At 40.5% G+C, this 18,860-nt stretch overlaps 1 protein-coding gene and 1 long non-coding RNA gene across 3 annotated transcripts in view; one reads left to right on the top strand and one right to left on the bottom strand.

The window, feature by feature from the left end:
* LOC110501283 (striated muscle preferentially expressed protein kinase) overlaps positions 1-18,860 on the top strand; it is a 113,601-nt gene that overhangs the window by 18,676 nt on the left and 76,065 nt on the right. Inside the window, exons 5-9 of the mRNA XM_090216397.1 lie at positions 1,758-2,625; positions 2,668-3,271; positions 3,469-3,612; positions 4,009-4,191; positions 11,639-11,649. Of these exons, the coding sequence (XP_090072523.1) occupies positions 1,758-2,625; positions 2,668-3,271; positions 3,469-3,612; positions 4,009-4,191; positions 11,639-11,649 (1,810 nt within the window). The remainder of the gene's footprint in view (positions 1-1,757; positions 2,626-2,667; positions 3,272-3,468; positions 3,613-4,008; positions 4,192-11,638; positions 11,650-18,860) is intronic.
* Positions 12,972-18,701, bottom strand: LOC118943574 (uncharacterized). Of its 2 annotated transcripts, none has more exons than XR_016490487.1 (3): positions 18,564-18,701; positions 13,316-13,439; positions 12,972-13,181 (listed from the first exon to the last, which is right to left on the bottom strand). It is a non-coding gene; the product is annotated as an uncharacterized LOC118943574 (long non-coding RNA). The 2 variants fall into 2 exon arrangements; XR_016490488.1 differs by lacking the exon at positions 18,564-18,701 and adding an exon at positions 13,531-13,790.

Raw genomic sequence — 18,860 nt, 5'->3', positions numbered from 1 at the left:
TTCGGATTTCTATGCACAGTATATCTGTTTAACATAACATTTCAATCTATCTAATCGAATAGAAGGGGGCCGATACACAGATTGCGAGTTTAAGATGAATACTTTTACTAAGAGTATTAGTATACAGCATTAGTCATTGAATGACCTGTTCTCTCCAGATCTCCTAACAGTACTATTTCTAGGGTCAATTTTAGATCACTGTTATACATTTTCAACTATTCCTGGGCAGTACCAAAATAAATGGTCTATTGATTCTGTATCCTCACAACAAAATCTGCAGAGCTTCGATGATTGTATGCCACAAATACTCAACATTTTGTTGGTGGCAAGAATTCTATATAATATTTTTAGCTGAAAAGCACGAAGTCTTGAATCCTGCTTCATTTTATATACAGTATCAACTCATACCATGAAATCGGCAAATCAAAAATCTCTTCCCAACTATTTTGCAATTTGTATGGCACAGCTGTCAACATCCTGGTCCTCAAATAAAACTGGTATACTTTCCTATTTATGCAATTTGTATTTGTCCGTCAGTTGTGATCCTTTATATTGGGCAGACAGATCAGTTCCCTACCTCCTCCCACTGCCACCTGCCTCCTCCATTTTGGGGGTAATGCTGTAATCAATTGGTTGTAATCTTGGATTGAGCAGACCTTCCCATACAGTTCTGATAACTCCATGAAAGACATAACTCTACCATTCCAATTTACAATACCATTTAAAAACAAAATACCCTTTTCTATGAATACAGGTATTCCATTCAGAATATAAAGTAGCAGTCTACCTGTGGCTCTTAATCGTTGTAGCTTTTTCTTCTCCTTGAAGTTTTAATTATTTAATTTAACTCAATTTTCCCTTAAATAGATATCTCTTTACTTTTGCCCCCCTTGAAGGCTCTATAACTGTAGCCTATTGCCGCTACGATTACTTATGATTGGCCAACAAAAACAAAAATTGCTACAGGCGCCACTCTCGTGAAAAGCAAAGAGCAGAAGCATAAATTAAAAAAATCTCTCTCTCTCTACTGCAGCAGTTACATTCGGATCTGCATGGGTCCTTCCGGATAAGTCCGTTAAAATTACACATACCTGAGACGCCTGACAATCAGGTCCGACCCAGACCCGTGACATTCTGGATCCGGATCCGCTCAGGTCCCGGATCGGGTCTCGGGTTTTCGGGTACAGGTGAATCCGTGAAGGCCACTACTGTCACTGCCATTTTTCATTCAATGGGCATTGCACATAATGAGTCAAAACATTTTACAGAAGCTGGAAAAAAATCTAATATAAAGAAAAAAGGTGAATGTCTGCTGACTTTTGCTGCTTCCGAAGATGATATTTGAATAAACATTGGTGATAGGCTACTGATTAGGCTATTGTGCACTTCCACTGGCAAAATTGATGCCATAACCAACTGCCTTACTGCTATGACTAGCTTTTTAAATATTCCCAGTTGCACTGCATGAAATTGGCAATTTGGTGCACGTTTTTAAGGACACAGCTCAGATATTTCCATTCCTCCCACCTCAGCGCAAGAGCCTTGATGTTAGACGGATAAATTACCAACCCTTGCGCAAAGGTTGGAAGATAGCAAAGCGCCTACAAGCATGTGCGTATGAAAATAGCACTGCCTTAAAGCCAGCCGAAAATAGAACTCCCAGTGTTAATGATATTCTTGACAATTCTCACACTGGCCCAAGTATCATTTAGAACTCTTTCTCTAACAGATCATTTCCCATAACCATCTTCTTTCAGGAGCCAATCTGAAAATGTTTTGAGGGAATCCTCCCCACAAGTCCTCCCACCCCTCTCCCCCAGAATTATGAAATGCCCCTCCACTTCTCCAATGCCAAGCTGCTCTGGATCAGCCCCGAACACACCCCTCACACCCCGCAAGACACATTTTGCACCAACCGACTACCAAGACACAATCCCTGCTGAATTTGAGGAAATGTTAAGACATCCAAAATTATCAGCCATGTCTCAAAGCAGCACTCAGAATTCCCTTACTCAGACACCTGTCAGTGTCAACGAGTGCTCCCACAAGGAGTACCAGCCTAGGCAGTCCCCAAAACTGACCAGAGCAAGCTCCAAGATCTTTGAGAAGGTGCACGGTTTTGAAGAGCGAAGGCGAAGTTATGACCATGAAGGCTCCATCTCGGGATGGTCCTGGGCCGGGTTCAACTACGCTGGGTCTGTCGACTCAGACGATGGAGGGAACCGGTTGGGCATCTCCAGAAAGAGTTTGAGGGAAGACCTACGAGAGGCTCTGAAGGAGGACGCTGCCGAACGGTGGTCCAATTTCAGACAGAAGGCTAAGTCCTTAGAGGACTGCAGGCCCCGTACCACCCAGAAGGTCCAGGAATTTGAGAACAAGTTCACTGAAGAGCCTCAACGAATCAAGAAGCTTGTGGGTAAACCTCACATGAAGAAGTCCTTCTCCATCGAGCAGATTTCGCTCAGGGCAAGAGGCAGGCAGCCTTTGAGGAAGATTGAGCCCCTCCCACCGCAAATTCTCCAGAAGCTCCAGGAAAGGGAGCGAGCCCATCAGGAGAAGGAGCAGAAAGAGACAGAACAGCCTAAAAAGGTGGTGCCACCAAAATCACCACGACTGCACCTACAAGCACGGCAGGACCAGCCTTCGCCCCAAACCCACGAGATTGAGGGCCCCTCCATGAGTAACATAACAGTCAGTAGATTGGGAGAAGTAGCATTCGCTCCAGAATCTATGCAACTGGCTGACTTATCGAGACAGAGGCCAACAAGACAGGTAAATCGAGTCAGTCCAATCAAGGAGATCCTTCAGAGGTCTCCATCACCAGTTGTTCAGAGGGTATGTCATATGCAAGAGTCTCAGGACATTCAAGAATCTCCTGCCCAAAAGTCACCAAAGGAAGAATCGTCAGGAAGAAAAACACCTGTAGAGGTAGCCTTAAGAAAAGTAGAGTATAAACCAGAAAGTCCATTGGTACAGAAAAAGCCTACCGTTGTACAAGAGCATCCAATACAACCTCTGCAAAAACCTCCATGGCTGGTTACCTCTTCAACAAATATTCCAGTCTCCCCATCTGAGGAAAAAATGGAAGTGGAATTAATCAAGCCATCCCCCAAGGTAATCATCCCTACCATCATTGTCAAAGAAGAGCCCATGGAAGAGGAAGCTCCTCCAGAGACTGCCAAGTCTAAAGAGGTGACCAATGTGAAAGAAGGCCAAACACAGAAGACCTGGGGGAAGGGTCGCTGCGCTTGTCCCATGTCTCCAGAGTTAGGTGCGAATTATTTTCTATATTTTTTGGTCAAAATGAAAATGTCTGTCATGTGTATATTCGAGGCTTCTTACCTTATTAACCTTGTCTTTTCAAACTCCAATGCTAATGAGAATTTCCTCAGCTCTGAACACAGCCATGAATGTCTTTGTCATTTCGTTAAAACTGGGTTTTAAAATTACGTTTCGTAATCTGTGCAGATTCTTCAGACGACTCTTACGTGTCTGCTGAAGAGGACCCCTTGGAGGCCCCTATGTTTGAGTTTCCTCTTAAGGACACTGTGGCAACTGCTGGTACTGAGGTCCTGCTGAGAGTCATCATTGCTGGCACTCCTTTCCCAGAAGGCAAGCTATCTCAATATCTCTGTAGCACATACACTGAGTGTACAAATCATTAGGAACACCTTCCTAATATTGAGTTGCATCCCCTTTTGCCCTCAGAACAGCCTCAATTCGTTGGAGCATGGACTGTGGAAGCTGTTGAAAGCATTCCACAGGGATGCTGGCCCATGTTGACTCCAATGCTTGCCACAGTTCCAATGCTTCCCACAGTGTGTCAAGTTGACTGAATGTCCTTTGGGTGGTGGACCATTCTTGATACATATGGGAAAAAACCCAGCAGTTTTGCAGTTCTGTACTCAACCCTGGCAGCTTCTACCATTCCCCGTTCAAATCACTTAAATATGTATTTTTGATATCACCTCAGCTTATATTTGTGTCCTGATCTGTGTCCTCATCTAGTTACCTGGAGGCGAGACAATATTGAGATCACTAACAGCCCAAACTATGGGGTCAAAGTGGAGGGAGAGCGGTATTCACTTCTCATCAAATGTGCAAAACCAAGTGATGCTGGAATGTACTGTGTGACAGCTGCCAATGAGGCTGGGAGAGCATCTAGCAGTGCCACCCTTTCCATCAAACCAGGTAAGCATGAGTTGCAAAATTGCATTGGTTACATCACACCCCCTCCCCTTGAACCTGATGTCTGCTTGATGTATTTAGCCTTTGGGAATGGCACCTGACTTTAGCTAACAGAGGTCTGTACTTGGATGGTTGCATCAGTAATGGCATACCATTCTACACTCTTCGAAGAATATGTTCTATCTCAAAACTAAAAGGATTCTTTGGCTGTCCCCATAGGAAACCATTTGAAAAACCTTTCTGTGTGTCAGGCAGAACCCTTTTGGGTTTCATGTACAACCCTTTCCACAGAGGGTTCTACATGGAACCAACAAGGGTTATATTTGGACAGCTGAAAAACAACTTTTGGAACCTTTTTTCTAAGAGTGTAAGTCCTTTGGTTGTTTCAGAGATGAATTAAAGGATGTTGTGGACATTTGAGTCACTCCATTTACCTATGTGTGTGTAATTTGTATTTGCACTTCCAGAGAAAGTGTCATTTAAATTTGCACATCAACGCTTTCAAATTTGATGAGTACAAGTAAATGAATATCAGTGGGGAAAAAGTCTGATAGTCTTTAACAAAACAGCATACTTCTGAACAACTTCCCTCAAGTGATTCCCATAAATAGGGACCTAGATATACATTACTTTTGTGATGTCATGCAGTGAATGATTCATGTGGAGGTTTTCCAATCGGATCAAAAGAATGTACTTTGTTATTTTGTTCTTCATAAAGTTATTTCCTCATTTATCCTCACCCACTCCATCTTTCATAATCTCTCTCTCTCCACAAAATGTGTGCAAGCAATATATTCCAGCTGAGCCAACTCACTTATAGTTACCATAGCAACTAGGAGGCTAAATTGAACCAATACATTGTTAAGGAACACCGGTTTCCTTGCCATATAAATCCACTGTTATTGTTCAGATATCACACATCTTGTCTAAGGTAAATTACATCATGGCCTTGATTTTTAAGCATAGGATAATTTTTGTATAAATGTAACCATAAAACTCATCAGTTAATTATTTCATCTAGAACTTATATTACTCAAATGAGAAAGTTTTGAGTAATAACTTTTTTTCAAGATGGTGATATTATTTACAGAGTACAAATGAATGAGAATTAGAATACTTGTATATGAGGGAGAAAAAAGAGAGGGAGGGAGGATAAGGTTAACACCTGAAGTTAACATTTAAAACACTCGTGATTATGCTAACACACACACATTACAGTACATCATTTGTCGTTTTTTTTACTAAAAATCAAATCAAATCAAATGTATTTATATAGTCCTTCGTACATCAGCTGATATCTCAAAGTGCTGTACAGAAACCCAGCCTAAAACCCCAAACAGCAAGCAATGCAGGTGTAGAAGCATGGTGGCTAGGAAAAACTCCCTAGAAAGGCCGAAACCTAGAGAGGAACCAGGCTATGTGGGGTGGCCAGTCCTCTTCTGCCTGTGCCGGGTGGAGATTATAACAGAACATGGCCAAGATGTTCACATTTTCATAAATGACCAGCATGGTCGAATAATAATAAGACAGAACAGTGGAAACTGGAGCAGCAGCACGGCCAGGTGCTTAACTTAACTCCTTTGTACACGGTCACCATTTACATAGACATACAGTACCAGTCAAAGGTTTGGACACACCAACTCATTCAAGAGATTTGCTTTATTTTTACTATTTTCAACATTGTAGAATAATAGTGAAGACATCAAACTATGAAATAACACATAGTAACCAAAAAAGTGTTAAACAAATCTAAATATATTTTAGATTTAGATTCTTCAAAGTAGCCACCCTTTGCGTTGATGACAGCTTTGCACACTCTGGGCATTCTGTCAACCAGCTTCATGAGGTAGTCACCTGGAATGCATTTCAATTAACAGGTGTGCCTTGTTAAAAGTTAATTTGTTGAATTTATTTCCTTCTTAATGCATTTGAACCAATCAGTTGGGTTGTGACAAGGTAGGGGTTATACAGAAGATAGCCCTATTTGGTAAAAGACCAAGTCCGTATTATGGCAAGAATAGCTCAAATAAGCAAAGTGAAATGACAGACAAGAAGGTAAGTCAATCCGGAAAATTTCAAGAACTTTGAAAGTTTCTTCAAGTGCAGTCGTAAAAACCATCAAGCACTATGATGAAGCTGGCTCTCATGAGGACCGCCACAGGAAAGGAAGACTCAGAGTTACCTCTGCTGCAGAGGATAAGTTCAGAGTTCTCAGCCTCAGAAATTGCAGATCAAATAAATACTTCACAGAGTTCAAGTAACAGACACATCTCAACATCAACTGTTCAGAGGAGACTGCGTGAATCAGGCCTTCATGGTCGAATTGCTGTGAAGAAACAACAACTAAAGGACACCAATAATAAGAAGAGACTTGCTTGGGCCAAGAAACATGAGCAATGGACATTAGAGCTGTGGAAATCTGTCCTTTGGTCTGATGAGCCCAAATTAAAAATGTTTGATTACAACCGCCGTCTTTTTGAGACGCAGAGTAGGTGAACAGATCATCTCCTCATATGTGGTTCCCACCGTGAAGCATAGAGGAGGAGGTGTGATGGTGTCTGGGTGCTTTGCTGGTGACACTGTCTGTGATTTATTTAGGATTCAAGGCACACTTAACCAGCATGGCTACCACAGCATTCTGCAGTGATACACCATCCCTTCTGGTTTGCGCTTAGTGGGTCCATCTTTTGTTTTTCAACAGGACAAGGACCCAACACACCTTCAGGCTGTGTAAGGGATATTTGACCAAGAAGGAGAGTGATGGAGTGCTGAATGATGACCTGGCCTCCACAATCACCCAACCTCAACCCAATTCAATCAATCAATAAAATGTATTTATAAAGCCCTTTTTACATGAGCCGATGTCACAAAGTGCTGTACAGAAACCAGCCTAAAACCCCAAACGGCAATGCAGATGTAGAAGCACGGTGGCTAGGAAAAACTCTAGAAAGGCCAGAACCTAGGAAGAAACAGGGAGAGATGGTTTGGGATGAGTTGGACCGCAGAGTGAAGGAAAGCAGCCAACAAGTGCTCAGCCAATGTGGGAACTCTTTCAAGAAGGTTGGAAAAGCAATCCAGGGGAAGCTGGTTGAGAGAATGCCAAGTGTGAGCAAAGATGTCAGAGGCAAAGGGTGGCTACTTTGAAGAATCTCAAATATAAAATAGATGCTTTTTTGGTTACTACATGATTCCATATGTGCTATGTATTAGTATTGATGTCTTCACTATTATTCTACAATGTAGAAAATAGTAAAAATAAACAAAAACCCTTGAATGAGTAGGTGTGTCCAGACTTTTGACTGGTACTGAACATGATTTTGTAAGTCCCCTATGGTCTCATAAAACACCCAAAACACCCAAGGTTGGCAAATTGAATATTCGGCATAGTAACTTAAATAAATAAGAGATTATTAATACTTAATTGAAATGGTTATCATGCTTATATATTATTTTTTTTACAATTAATTAAATAGTTGTTAATGAATAGTTCATAAATAGTTTTTTAATGATTATTCATGAAAGTTATACGAATGCCCAAGAAAAAATGTAATAACGTAGACCCTTGGAATGATCTAATTTGAAAGACTTTCTCGTTTGAATGACTTATTAAAAAAATGAAACGTCATTGTTATTTTGTATAATTAGGCCTAATTTGTTATGCAGCTTGTCAGACAATGTAATGGTTGTTGCAGCCATTCATTCACTGACTCCATCCATTGAAAATATTATTCATTGACAGTTCTTTGATAACCTACAGCACGACTGCCTTTGCATGCCAGAGCATGTAAGTGGACAAGTGTGGAGCAAGGAGCACAGAATAATTTGAGCAGATAAAAAAAAATGGTGTAGTACCAATAACCTTCACATGTGGATTGAGCATGGGTAATGTGCACTACAAATGAAATATTATTATTATTATTATTATGAAGACAGAAAAAAAGCATATGTAAAAGCTTAATTACATGAAGGAAAATTAGTGGGAATATAGCCAAAATATAAACGAGAGAAATGAGAATGGAATATATTTGAAAACCCGAAAATTGATAAATACATTGAGATGAAGCTGCCCTGTCTGTGGATGCCATAAAAATTGAAAAATAATTTATGTTGATTTGATTGGAGAAAGAAAACAAGTAGGCCCTCAGGTCAGGACTCAATACTGCTATCTGCAGGAAGATAACGAGATTCCAAAATACACAGCCTTCCTTGATTCTGATCTAGAAAGAAATGTTGAATGAAATGTGTGAGACACAAGAAGTAAAAAATAGTTTTCCATCAATAGAATCAATGTAGTGTTTAATTCCACACACGCCCTCTTCTGCTGCATCGTCAGTCTGATGTTCTACCTCCTCCATTATCGGAAAAATCTGGGACATACACTGTCTGTTGGTAAATCTGCTGTTGGGAGACACCGACTCGACGCCGAAAACTTTGGAACTTTGGAACTCGGATACCTGTGACAACACCTGCTACCAACTAGCCAGCTAGCTAGCTAGGTTGCAATGGAGTCCGCTTCGACTGGAATAGCTAACTAACTTCCAGCGCTGTAGAATCTGTGTTTACTATTCTCATGCCCACGACAATATTGACAATCCGTAGTTCCAATGCGGCAATTGTTTGCTAGCGGGGGACTACAGGAATGAGGTGGCTATGCTTACAAACATATCGCAATTCTGCGCATAGCAAACAAAACTCAATTCTGCGCGAACTTATGGGAAAAACGCAAATTGTTCTCAAGTCCTACGGCAGGATGCCGCTCAGGCATAATTGCTCGTATTATAAGGAGGATGGGATTCACCCAAATCATTTGGGTTCCTGGATCCTTTCACAGCATAATAAGGCTGCGTTGAGACAATGACTTGAAATCAAATCAAATGTTATTTGTCATATGTGCTGAATAGAATTAGAACCTTACAGTGAAATGCTTACTTACAAGAAAAGTACCTGCTAAGTAAAACAAAAATAGATAAGAAATAAAAAAATAACAAATAAAAGTAACAAATAATTAAAGAGCAGCAGTAAAATAACAATAGTGAGGCTATACAGGGGTACCAGTACAAAGTCAATGTGCAGGGGCAGTCGAGGTAATTGAGGTAAAATGTACATGTAGGTAGAGTTATTAAAGTGACTATGCATAGATAATTAAAGAGGGGGGGGGGAATGCAAATAGCCATTTAGCTTAGCTGTTCAGGAGTCTTATGGCATGAGGGTAGAAGCTATTTAGAAGCCTCTTGGACCTAGACTTGGCACTCCGGTACCACTTGCCATGCGGTAGCAGAGAGTACAGTCTATGACTGGGGTGGCTGGAGTCTTTGACAATTTTTAGGGCCTTCCTCTGACACCACCTGGTATAGAGGTCCTGGATGGCAGAAAGCTTGACCCCAGTGATGGCAGTTGCCATACCTGGTAGTGATGCAACTAGTCAGAATGCTCTCGATGGTGCAGGTGTATAACATTTTGAGGATCTGAGGACCCATGCCAAATCTTTTCAGTCTCCTGAGGGGGGATAATTCACGTCAACTTTGAAGAGGCGACTCCGGGATGCTGGCCTTCTAGGCAGAGTTGCAAAGAAAAAGCAATATCTCAGACTGGCCAATAAAAAGAAAAGATTAAGATGGGCAAAAGAACACAGACACTGGACAGAGGAACTCTGCCTAGAAGGCCAGCATCCATCGCCTCTTCACTGTTGATTTGAGACTGGTGTTTTGCGGGTACTATTTAATGAAGCTGCCAGTTGAGGACATGTGAGGCATCTGTTTCTCAAACTAGACATTCTAATGTACTTGTCCTCTTGCTCAGTTGTGCACCGGGGCCTCCCACTCCTCTTTCTATTCTGGTGAGTGCCCGTTTGAGTTGTTCTGTGAAGGGAGTAGTACACAGTGTTGTGCGAGATCTTGTTTTTTGGCAATTTCTCGCATGGAATAGCCTTCATTTCTCAGAACAAAAATAAACTGACTAGTTTCAGAAGAAAGGTCTTTGTTTCTGGCCATTTTGAGCCTGTAATCGAACCCACAAATGCTGACACTCCAGATACTCAACTAGTCTAAGAAGGCCAGTTTTATTAATCAGAACAAGTTTTCGGCTGTGCTAACATAATTGCAAAAGGGTGTTCTAAAGACCAATTATCCTTTTAAAATGATGAACTTGGATTAGCTAGCACAACGTGCCATTGGAAGACATAAGTGATGGTTGCTGATAATGGGCCTGTACGACTATGTAGATTTTCCATTTAAAATCTGCCTCAATAGTTATTTACAACATTAATGTCTACACTGTATTTCTGACAAAAACAAGGACATTTCTAAGTGACCCAAAACTTTTGAACGGTAGTGTAGGTTTTAATTTTGTCCAGGTGTGAAAGGGCAGTGTGGAGTGCAATAGAGATTTCATCATCTGTGGATCTGTTGGGGCGGTATGTATATTGGAGTGGGTCTAGAGTTTGTGGGATAATGGTGTTGATGTGAGCAATGACCAGCCTTTCAAAGCACTTCATCGCTAAAGACGTGAGTGCTACGGGTTGGTAGTCATTTATGCAGGTTACCTTAGTGTTCTTGGGCACAAGGTCAATGGTGGACTGCTTGAAACATGTTGGTATTACAGACTCAGACAGGGAGAGGTTGAAAATGTCAGTGAAGACACTTCCCAGTTGGTAATCCATCTGGCCCTGCATCCTTGTGAATGTTGACCTGTTTAAAGGTCTTATTCATATCGGCTGCGGAGAGCATGATCACACAGTCGTCCGGAACAGCTGATGCTCTCATGCATGCTTCAGTATTACTTGCCTCGAAGAGAGCATAGAAGTAATTTACCTCATCTGGTAGGTAGGCTCGTGTCACTGGGCTTCTCGCGGCTGTGCTTCCCTTTGTAGTCTGTAGTAGTTTGCAGGCCCTGCCACATCCGACAAATGTAGGACCGGGTGTATTAGAATTCGATCTTTGTCCTTATTGACGCATTGCCTGTTTGATGGTTCGTCGAAGGGCATAGCGGGATTTCTTATAAGCATTGAAAGTTGCCTGTAATTAATGGTTTCTGGTTGGGATATGTATGTACAGTCACTGTGGGGACGACGTCATCGATGCATTTATTGATGAATCCAGTGACTGATGTTGTGTACTCCTCAATGCCATCGGAGGAATCCCAGAACATATTCCAGTCTGTGCTAGCAAAAAGTTCCTGTAGTTTAGCATCCGCTTCATCTGACCACTTTTTTATTGACTGAGTCACTGGTGCTTCCTGCTTCAGTTTTTTTTCCATGTAAGCAGGAATCAGGAGGATAGAATTATGGTCAGATTTGCCAAATGGAGGGTGAGGGAGAGCTTTGTACTCATTTCTGTGTGTGGAGTAAAGGTGGTTTAGAGTTTTTTTCCCTCTGGTGGCACCTTTATCATGCTGGTAGAAATGAGGTAAATCGGATTTAAGATGACCAGCATTAAAGTCCCTCTGCCACTAGGATCCCCGCCTGTGGGTGAGTGTTTTCCTGTTTGCTAATGGCTGTATACAGCTGTCACGCCCTGGCCTTAGTTATCTTTGTTTTCTTTATTATTTTGGTTCGGCCAGGGTGTGACATGGGGGATTTATTGTGTTTGTCTTGTCTAGGGGTTTATTAGATTTATGCGGTTGTGTTCAGTTTAGTTGTCTAGGTAAGTCTATCGTTGCCTAGAGTGGTTCTCAATCAGAGGCAGGTGTTTATCATTGTCTCTGATTGGGAACCATATTTAGGCAGCCATATTCTTTGGGTGTTTTGTGGGTGATGGTTTCCTGTCTTTGTGTTTTATTCACCAGTTAGGACTGTTACAGTTTTCACGTTTATTGTTTTGTAGTTTGTTCATGTTTGAGTTTTCTTATTAAAGAACAATGAACTATAACCACGCTGCGTTTTGGTCCGCCTCTCCTTCCCAGGAAGAAAGCCCTGACAGAATCACCCACCACAACAGGACCAGGCAGCTGTCCGTATGGGGATTTAGATAATTAAACAGTCTTGTAGGGACTGCAGATTACCAGTGTGGAACTGTTTTTACTCACCAATAATCTATGTTCTCCTTTGGTGATATCACCAATGCCCTCGGTGACAGTCTGTTCATTACAGCCAAAAGCTGTTTAGTGGTGTTTGTAGTGAGTCTCATGTAACGTCTGTACATTCAGGTGATTGTGTACAGTCTTATAGATAGTGTAGTCTTCTACAGTAACACCGTCCTTGTTTGCTGGGCGGACTAATATATAGGTGTCATTCTGGAGATTTAAGGGCTTTTTTCTCAGAGTGGGTAAAGTTATTCCTGACATAGGGAATAGAGGCTTCTAGCTTGGATATGTCTTTATGCGCCAGTCTGTAGTACACTCTAAAAAGAAAAGGTTCCTGGAGTATCATTTAGGGGTTCTTCCAATTGAAACTATGGGGGAACTACTATAAGTTCTTCAAAGAACCCCTTTTAATGGATCCTCAAATAACCTTTTGAATAACCGTTTGGGGTACATTTTTTTAATATCCCTCCCCCTCCCTTATTATTAATAATAATAATATGCTTATAACAGACTTCCAGCACACTAATAGAGAACATTAAACAAGCATAGCACTTACACAAATTACTGATGATTGGCTGAGAGAAATTTATGATAAAAAGATTGTGGGGGCTATTTTGTTAGACTTCGGTGTGTGTCTTGACATTATTAATCAGAGTCTGCTGCTGGAAAAACATATATGTTATGGCTTTACACTCCCTGCTATATTGTGGATAAAGAGTTACCTGTCTACCTGTCTATATATTAATAACAGCAATAACACAATCTTTTAGGTGTCAGTGTTTATTATGATTTTCGTAGCAAAGGAAAATCCAAATATGAGGTAAACTCGCAGCAGAGACCCAAGTCGAATGGGTATATCCTCTGGCGTTAATGTGTTGATGTTTTCCGTATCCATAGCCAGAATGATTTTTGCAGTGCATGGTGATCGAACAGATTTCTTGTTATATTCATCAGAGGTGTAGGGAGGTGGAAGTCTGTGAATCCCAAAAAATAGTAATTATACAGATGATTAACAAAACATGCACACAACAGTATTCATACCTTGGTTTTTGTGGTAAATGTAAATGAAAAAAAAAAACAGTTTTGATAATGGTTTTCATACACATACCTTGTCCATAATGTAGAGGCCTATGGGGTATTCATTGAAGTGGTAAGGGAGGAGGATGGTACATGTGATCTGCATCACATACAAATACCAATAGACATACCTTGTGTGCCCCCTGTCTGTATACCTGCAGACACAGACACAAAAGTGAGCAGTTCAGTCATCTGAACCCAATACAGCTAGCCTTCAACATTCTCTTATAGCCTACATATTCTCACCTCTTTGTTGATTGACATCCTTGAATTGTTTCAAATGCAAATGTTTCAGTTGGGCAATTAGGTTCCTGCAAGAACCCCCACCATCTTAATACATTTGAACTCCTTCAAAATAGGAACTACATATTCTAATGTTAGAAAGAATAATATCAACTAGATATAGTCTACGGTGGGTGGGGTTGGCTAAATAATTAAAACTGAATAGACCTAAAGAATAGTCATGAAGTAAAGGAAAAAGGCAGAGCATGCCCAGAGCTTGTGGCTGAGCAATACCAGAGCGAAATTGGATCAGAAGAGAAGGCTGACACCATTTTTTGCAACCCGACTTGCTGTGACTATTGATATGGAGATTGCGCAGACATAGCTGCTGCCCACTCTGTTGCCTATTTAGCTTCTGCTGAGTGCTCCCACTGCTGCTCCCCCCCTCATTGACATGGAGTGGAGACTTAATGTTGTACACTAAAGATACAGTATGGTTGACATGTTCGAACTATGCATTCCATGCCTCAAGCGTGATTTATTTTTTCAGTTGGGGTGTTAGGCTACATGCAGCTATCCTGCTGTACACAAAAGACATGATCGACATTTTTGTACAAATGTTGTTGTCTGTTGTAACAGTAATTTAGCCAAGCATATCAAACACTGAATCAGAATCTGGCTGTACAGGAGATGTTCAACGTCTCCACTCACGCCAAATCCTGGTTCAACACAAGCAAGACACATAGAGGCAGCGATTATTTTCTCATTATGATTGCAAACATTTACTATTTATTTTTCCAGCAACTCTCGCTACGATATGGCATAGAGGCAGCGATTAATATAATATTTAGGAAGATTATCATCACAAATAAAAAGGTAGTCTAAAGCAGTAGTTGACAAACGAGGAAAGGAAAAAATAGTGCTCTGGACGATGCAAAACAAACTTGCCCATTGTCAGACCCTGGTTACTGGTCTGGGTAAACATTCTTGGGCTGCCTAGAACGTTCTGCTGCCCAGAGTGTGGAGAAGCTTGGTAGCCTACTCATGCGGTAATTGCACGATAATTTAGTAGCGCAATAGCAGTGGTATGTAGTTAAAACACAGATTGTTTTATGCCCCAATGCAAAACTCAAGTGGGAGTTATATTATTTTTTCAGTAACTCTGGCTAGTAGATATGATATGGCAGCAACTATAAAGATTAGCCTACATCATCACACAAAACACTGATTGTTCTTGCTCCAGTCCAATATATGGGGACTGTGTCCTTGTGCAACAGCTGACAGAGACAGTTGTCTATCCATCAATAAATATTTGTAGGGATTTTTTTTAAATTTAGGCTGTTCAGTAATATGAGGCAGAGATAAAGTTATCCATAAAGTTATTATAAACACTGATACAAGTAAGTTTTTAAGACATGTCATACTTATGAATGAAATGCTTATAAGCCTTACTGTATTTATAAATGTTTACAATTAATGCAATTACTATTTATTAATAGTGTTGTGAATGCAGATATACCCTTTTTATGTCCCGCCTACCGTGTGGGGTGATTGGCATTAGTGTTGGCCAATCATCAGTCAGCTCCACATTCATGTTCTTTGTAACTCTCATTTTGGGGCAGTTGATTTGACGTATGGGCCCAGCATAGAACCCATATTGAAGAGAATAAGATTTGTTGTGGTCCTTCCACCCATGTCATCCACATCAGCTGTACAGTGAGCTATTAGTTAGCTAGATTCATAGTGCTAGCCAGGTTAAGGTTAGCAACTGAGGTGACAGCATTAGCTAACGTTAGCTCACACTCAGTGAAGATCTCAAACCACAATAGTTTAGAAATAATTTATAAGTGCTAATAAATAAATGTTATTATAAAGTGACAGAATATTAAAAAGAGTTAAGTACAAATGATTTACTCATCATTACACATTTACTTGATTGTTTGCCATTGCTTCCTATCTTCCTATCAGTTCTCTTTTTTAGATGTAACATCACAGCCATTCAAGTCACAATTATCAAATCAAATCAAATTTTAGTGTGTTAGTATACTGTAATGTAGCTGTAGGGAGGAGACCTTTTCAAAGCATCTATTCTTTACAATATCACCATGGACACTACTTCACATGCACGTACAGTGCCTTCAGAAAGTATTCATACACCTTGAATTATTTCACATTATGTTGTGTTACAGGATGAATTTAAAATTGATTATTTAGCTTTTCAGTGATTGTTCGTTGTATGAATGTGGGCCACTGCTGCTTGATGATACCTGTGCTTTTTTATTTATATCTGTAATATTTTGCTTGGTAATTTTTTTTAACAGGTGTTATGTCTGTTATGCTGTGCGACAGGTTTTATTTACCCACTTTTCTTTATTTTGTATACGTTGGTTTTTGGAGTTTGTGAGCTTTCATTAAATACTCAGTTTATACCAAGTTTGTTCTCCTGCGCCTGACTTCCCTACCACCAGCACGCACCACATTACAGTTTTGGGTGTGTCTTTATCAGCTTTGCACATCTGGAATTGGGGATTTTCTCCCATTCTTCATTGCAGATTTTCTCAAGCTCTGTTAAATTATATCGGGAGTGGCAGTGAACAGAAATCTTCAAGCCTTTCCACAGATTTTCAATGGGATTCAAGTCTGGGCTTTGACTGGGCCACTCAAGGATTTTCACATTCTTGTTCTTAAGCCATTCTAGCGTTGATTTGTCTGTAATCTTGGGGTCATTGTCCTGTTGGTACATAAAATCTTTGCCTCAGTCTAAGGTAATTTTCCAACCTGAAGCAGGTTCTCATTAGGACTTTGCCTGTATTTGGCTCCATTCATTGTTCCCTCTATCCTTACCAGTCTCACAGTCCCTGCCACTGAAAAGCATCCAGATAGCATGATGCTGCCACTACCATTCAAGCAAAAGAGTAAAATGTTTGTCTCATCAGACCACAGAATCTTTTGCCTTATGCTCTGAGTCTTTCACGTGCGTTTTTGCAAACACCTGACGTGCTGTCATGTGCCTTCTCAGGAGTGGCTTCCATCTGGCCACTCTAGATACTGTTGTCCTTCTGTCAGGTTTTTGCATCTCAGCCAAGGAACTTTGTAGTTCTGTCAGAGTGGGTTCTTGGTCACCTCCCTGACCAAGGTCCTTTTTGCCCGGTTGCTCAGTTTGGTCGGACGGAGTCTTGGTAGATCTTTATTTTTTCAATTTCCTAATGATGGAGACAACTGTGCTCTTTTAAACTTTCAACACTCTAGAAATTGTTTTATACCCTTCCCCAGATATATGCCTCATCACAATTTTAACTCCGACATCTGCGGACAGTTCCTTGGACTTCATGGTATAGTTTCTGCTCTGACATGCACTGTCAACTGTTGGACCTTATATAGACAGGTGTGTTTCTTTCTAAATCATGTCCAAACATTTGATTTGGCCACAGGTGGACTACAATCAAGTTGTAGCGACATCTCAATGATGATCAAAGGAAATCGGATGTACCCGAGCTCAATTTGAGTCTTTTTTAAATTCAGGCTGTAACACAACAAAATGTGACTCACCACCTGTAGCAAAATGTGACTTGGTGTTTTTTACTGGTAACTCAGAGCTACACAATTATATATCATACATTGCATTTGAAGAACAATGGGAAAGTAATTCTGCTTTGAAAGTTAATCAACTTGTAAACACACTTTTGAGAAAATCACATTTGAATGTTTTCGTATCTAGTGAAGAGCTCTTCTTTGTATACACCCATTTAGCATCGTTCACACCCTCTTAAGCTTTAGCCCCACCATCTCGTTTCACTCTCATAGAGCAAACTTGATGCTCTGGCCGATGATGTGTTTACCTCTTGATAACATGAAAACAGCCTAACCAGCTCTGCTGGCAACAATTTCATTGCGCTTTTTTGCAGACGTTTATTGACACCGATCATATTGAACAGGTGTTGTACACACGTTGCGTAACGCTAGCGTTAGAGGAATTTAATTCCTATAATGTTCATTAACCAATTTAATTATAACAAAGCAAAACACTTTGTCCGTTTCTAAGAGTTTGTAAGGTTCTTATTTGCATAAAATAGAAAAAGAACAGTCTCAAAATCAACCAATAGCGTTTATTCCCGAGAGCTCTACTTAAAAACTAATGTACATTAGTTTATATATCACAAATAACATCATAGCGTCTTAAATGTCCCTCCCCCTCTCCGACAAGGACAAAGCTGCTTCAAAAGTCCATTCCAACCCACTAACGCACATACTTTACACACTATATCTGGATTATCTCCTGAAGTCTCTCCACAGTTTATTACCACTTAGCTGACAGTTCCAGTCCCCCACAGATACGGAAAACCTGGAGGGGCTCTCGCTGTCTTATTTTATCTCCACAGAGTTATAGCTGGATCGGTTCAAACATAGGTTAAGGATTCTCTTTGCTTACTTTCGGTACACACATACATTCCTTCTTCCACAATGGTTACCATTTCTGATTACCCTTTGTCCATGCTACATAGCCTCTAATCCTAATGGTTAAGTTTCTGGGTAGAACCTTGATAAAATATCTTAACAGCTAGCTAATGAGCCAGCCAGCTAACATTAGCTAGTTAAATAACAATGAACAAAGTGCCAACAATGAATAAAGTGCCAACAATGAACAAAGTGCCAACAATGCCTAACATTAGGCTCTAACTATAAAAGCAAACAGCTCTGGGAAATGAATAATAACGTCCGCTAGGGAGCCAGACAGCTAACGTTAGCTAGCTAGCTAACAGTACACTTTAGCTTAAGACATATAGCTAGCTAGCTAGTTAAACAATGAATGGGAGCTATCCAACCAGGTTCAATGTTAGCCAACGATTAACAAAGTGACAACAATGCCTAACATTAGGCTCTAACTAGAAAAGAAAACGGATCTGGGAAACAAATAATAACATCAGCTAGGGAGCCAGCCAGCTAATGTTAGCTAGCTAGTTAACAGTATACTTTAGCTTGAAATGAAACCACTTTCTATCAAAATTAGAGATGTGTAATATTTGAAAATGTAGCTAGTGAATGCTAGATTATCTTACCTGTACAAATCATCATACAGGATGGACGCATTTCCCTGTCAGGAGTGCCATACCACGGTTGCCTTTAGTTTGAAGATGTCATCTGGAGACAGGTGTTTTCTCCATCTCTTTTGCTATCATACTCTAATTTCACTGATTTCAAAACTTGATCGTCCAGAAAGTGGAGAGCAACACTAATGCAGCTCCACTACACAATACATTTTTTTAAGCCACGGTCGACAGGATTACCAACACAGACTGACAAGCTCAAATAGACAGAAAGTTTCAATATGGCAGACTAATCCGAACTCTCTGCAT

This window comes from Oncorhynchus mykiss, chromosome 22 (assembly GCF_057628025.1).
Source record: "Oncorhynchus mykiss isolate SJ-2025 chromosome 22, ASM5762802v1, whole genome shotgun sequence".
Lineage (NCBI taxonomy): Eukaryota > Metazoa > Chordata > Actinopteri > Salmoniformes > Salmonidae > Oncorhynchus > Oncorhynchus mykiss.
Note: the sequence above shows the minus strand (reverse complement) of the source record. Positions and strands in the feature narration are given on the sequence as shown.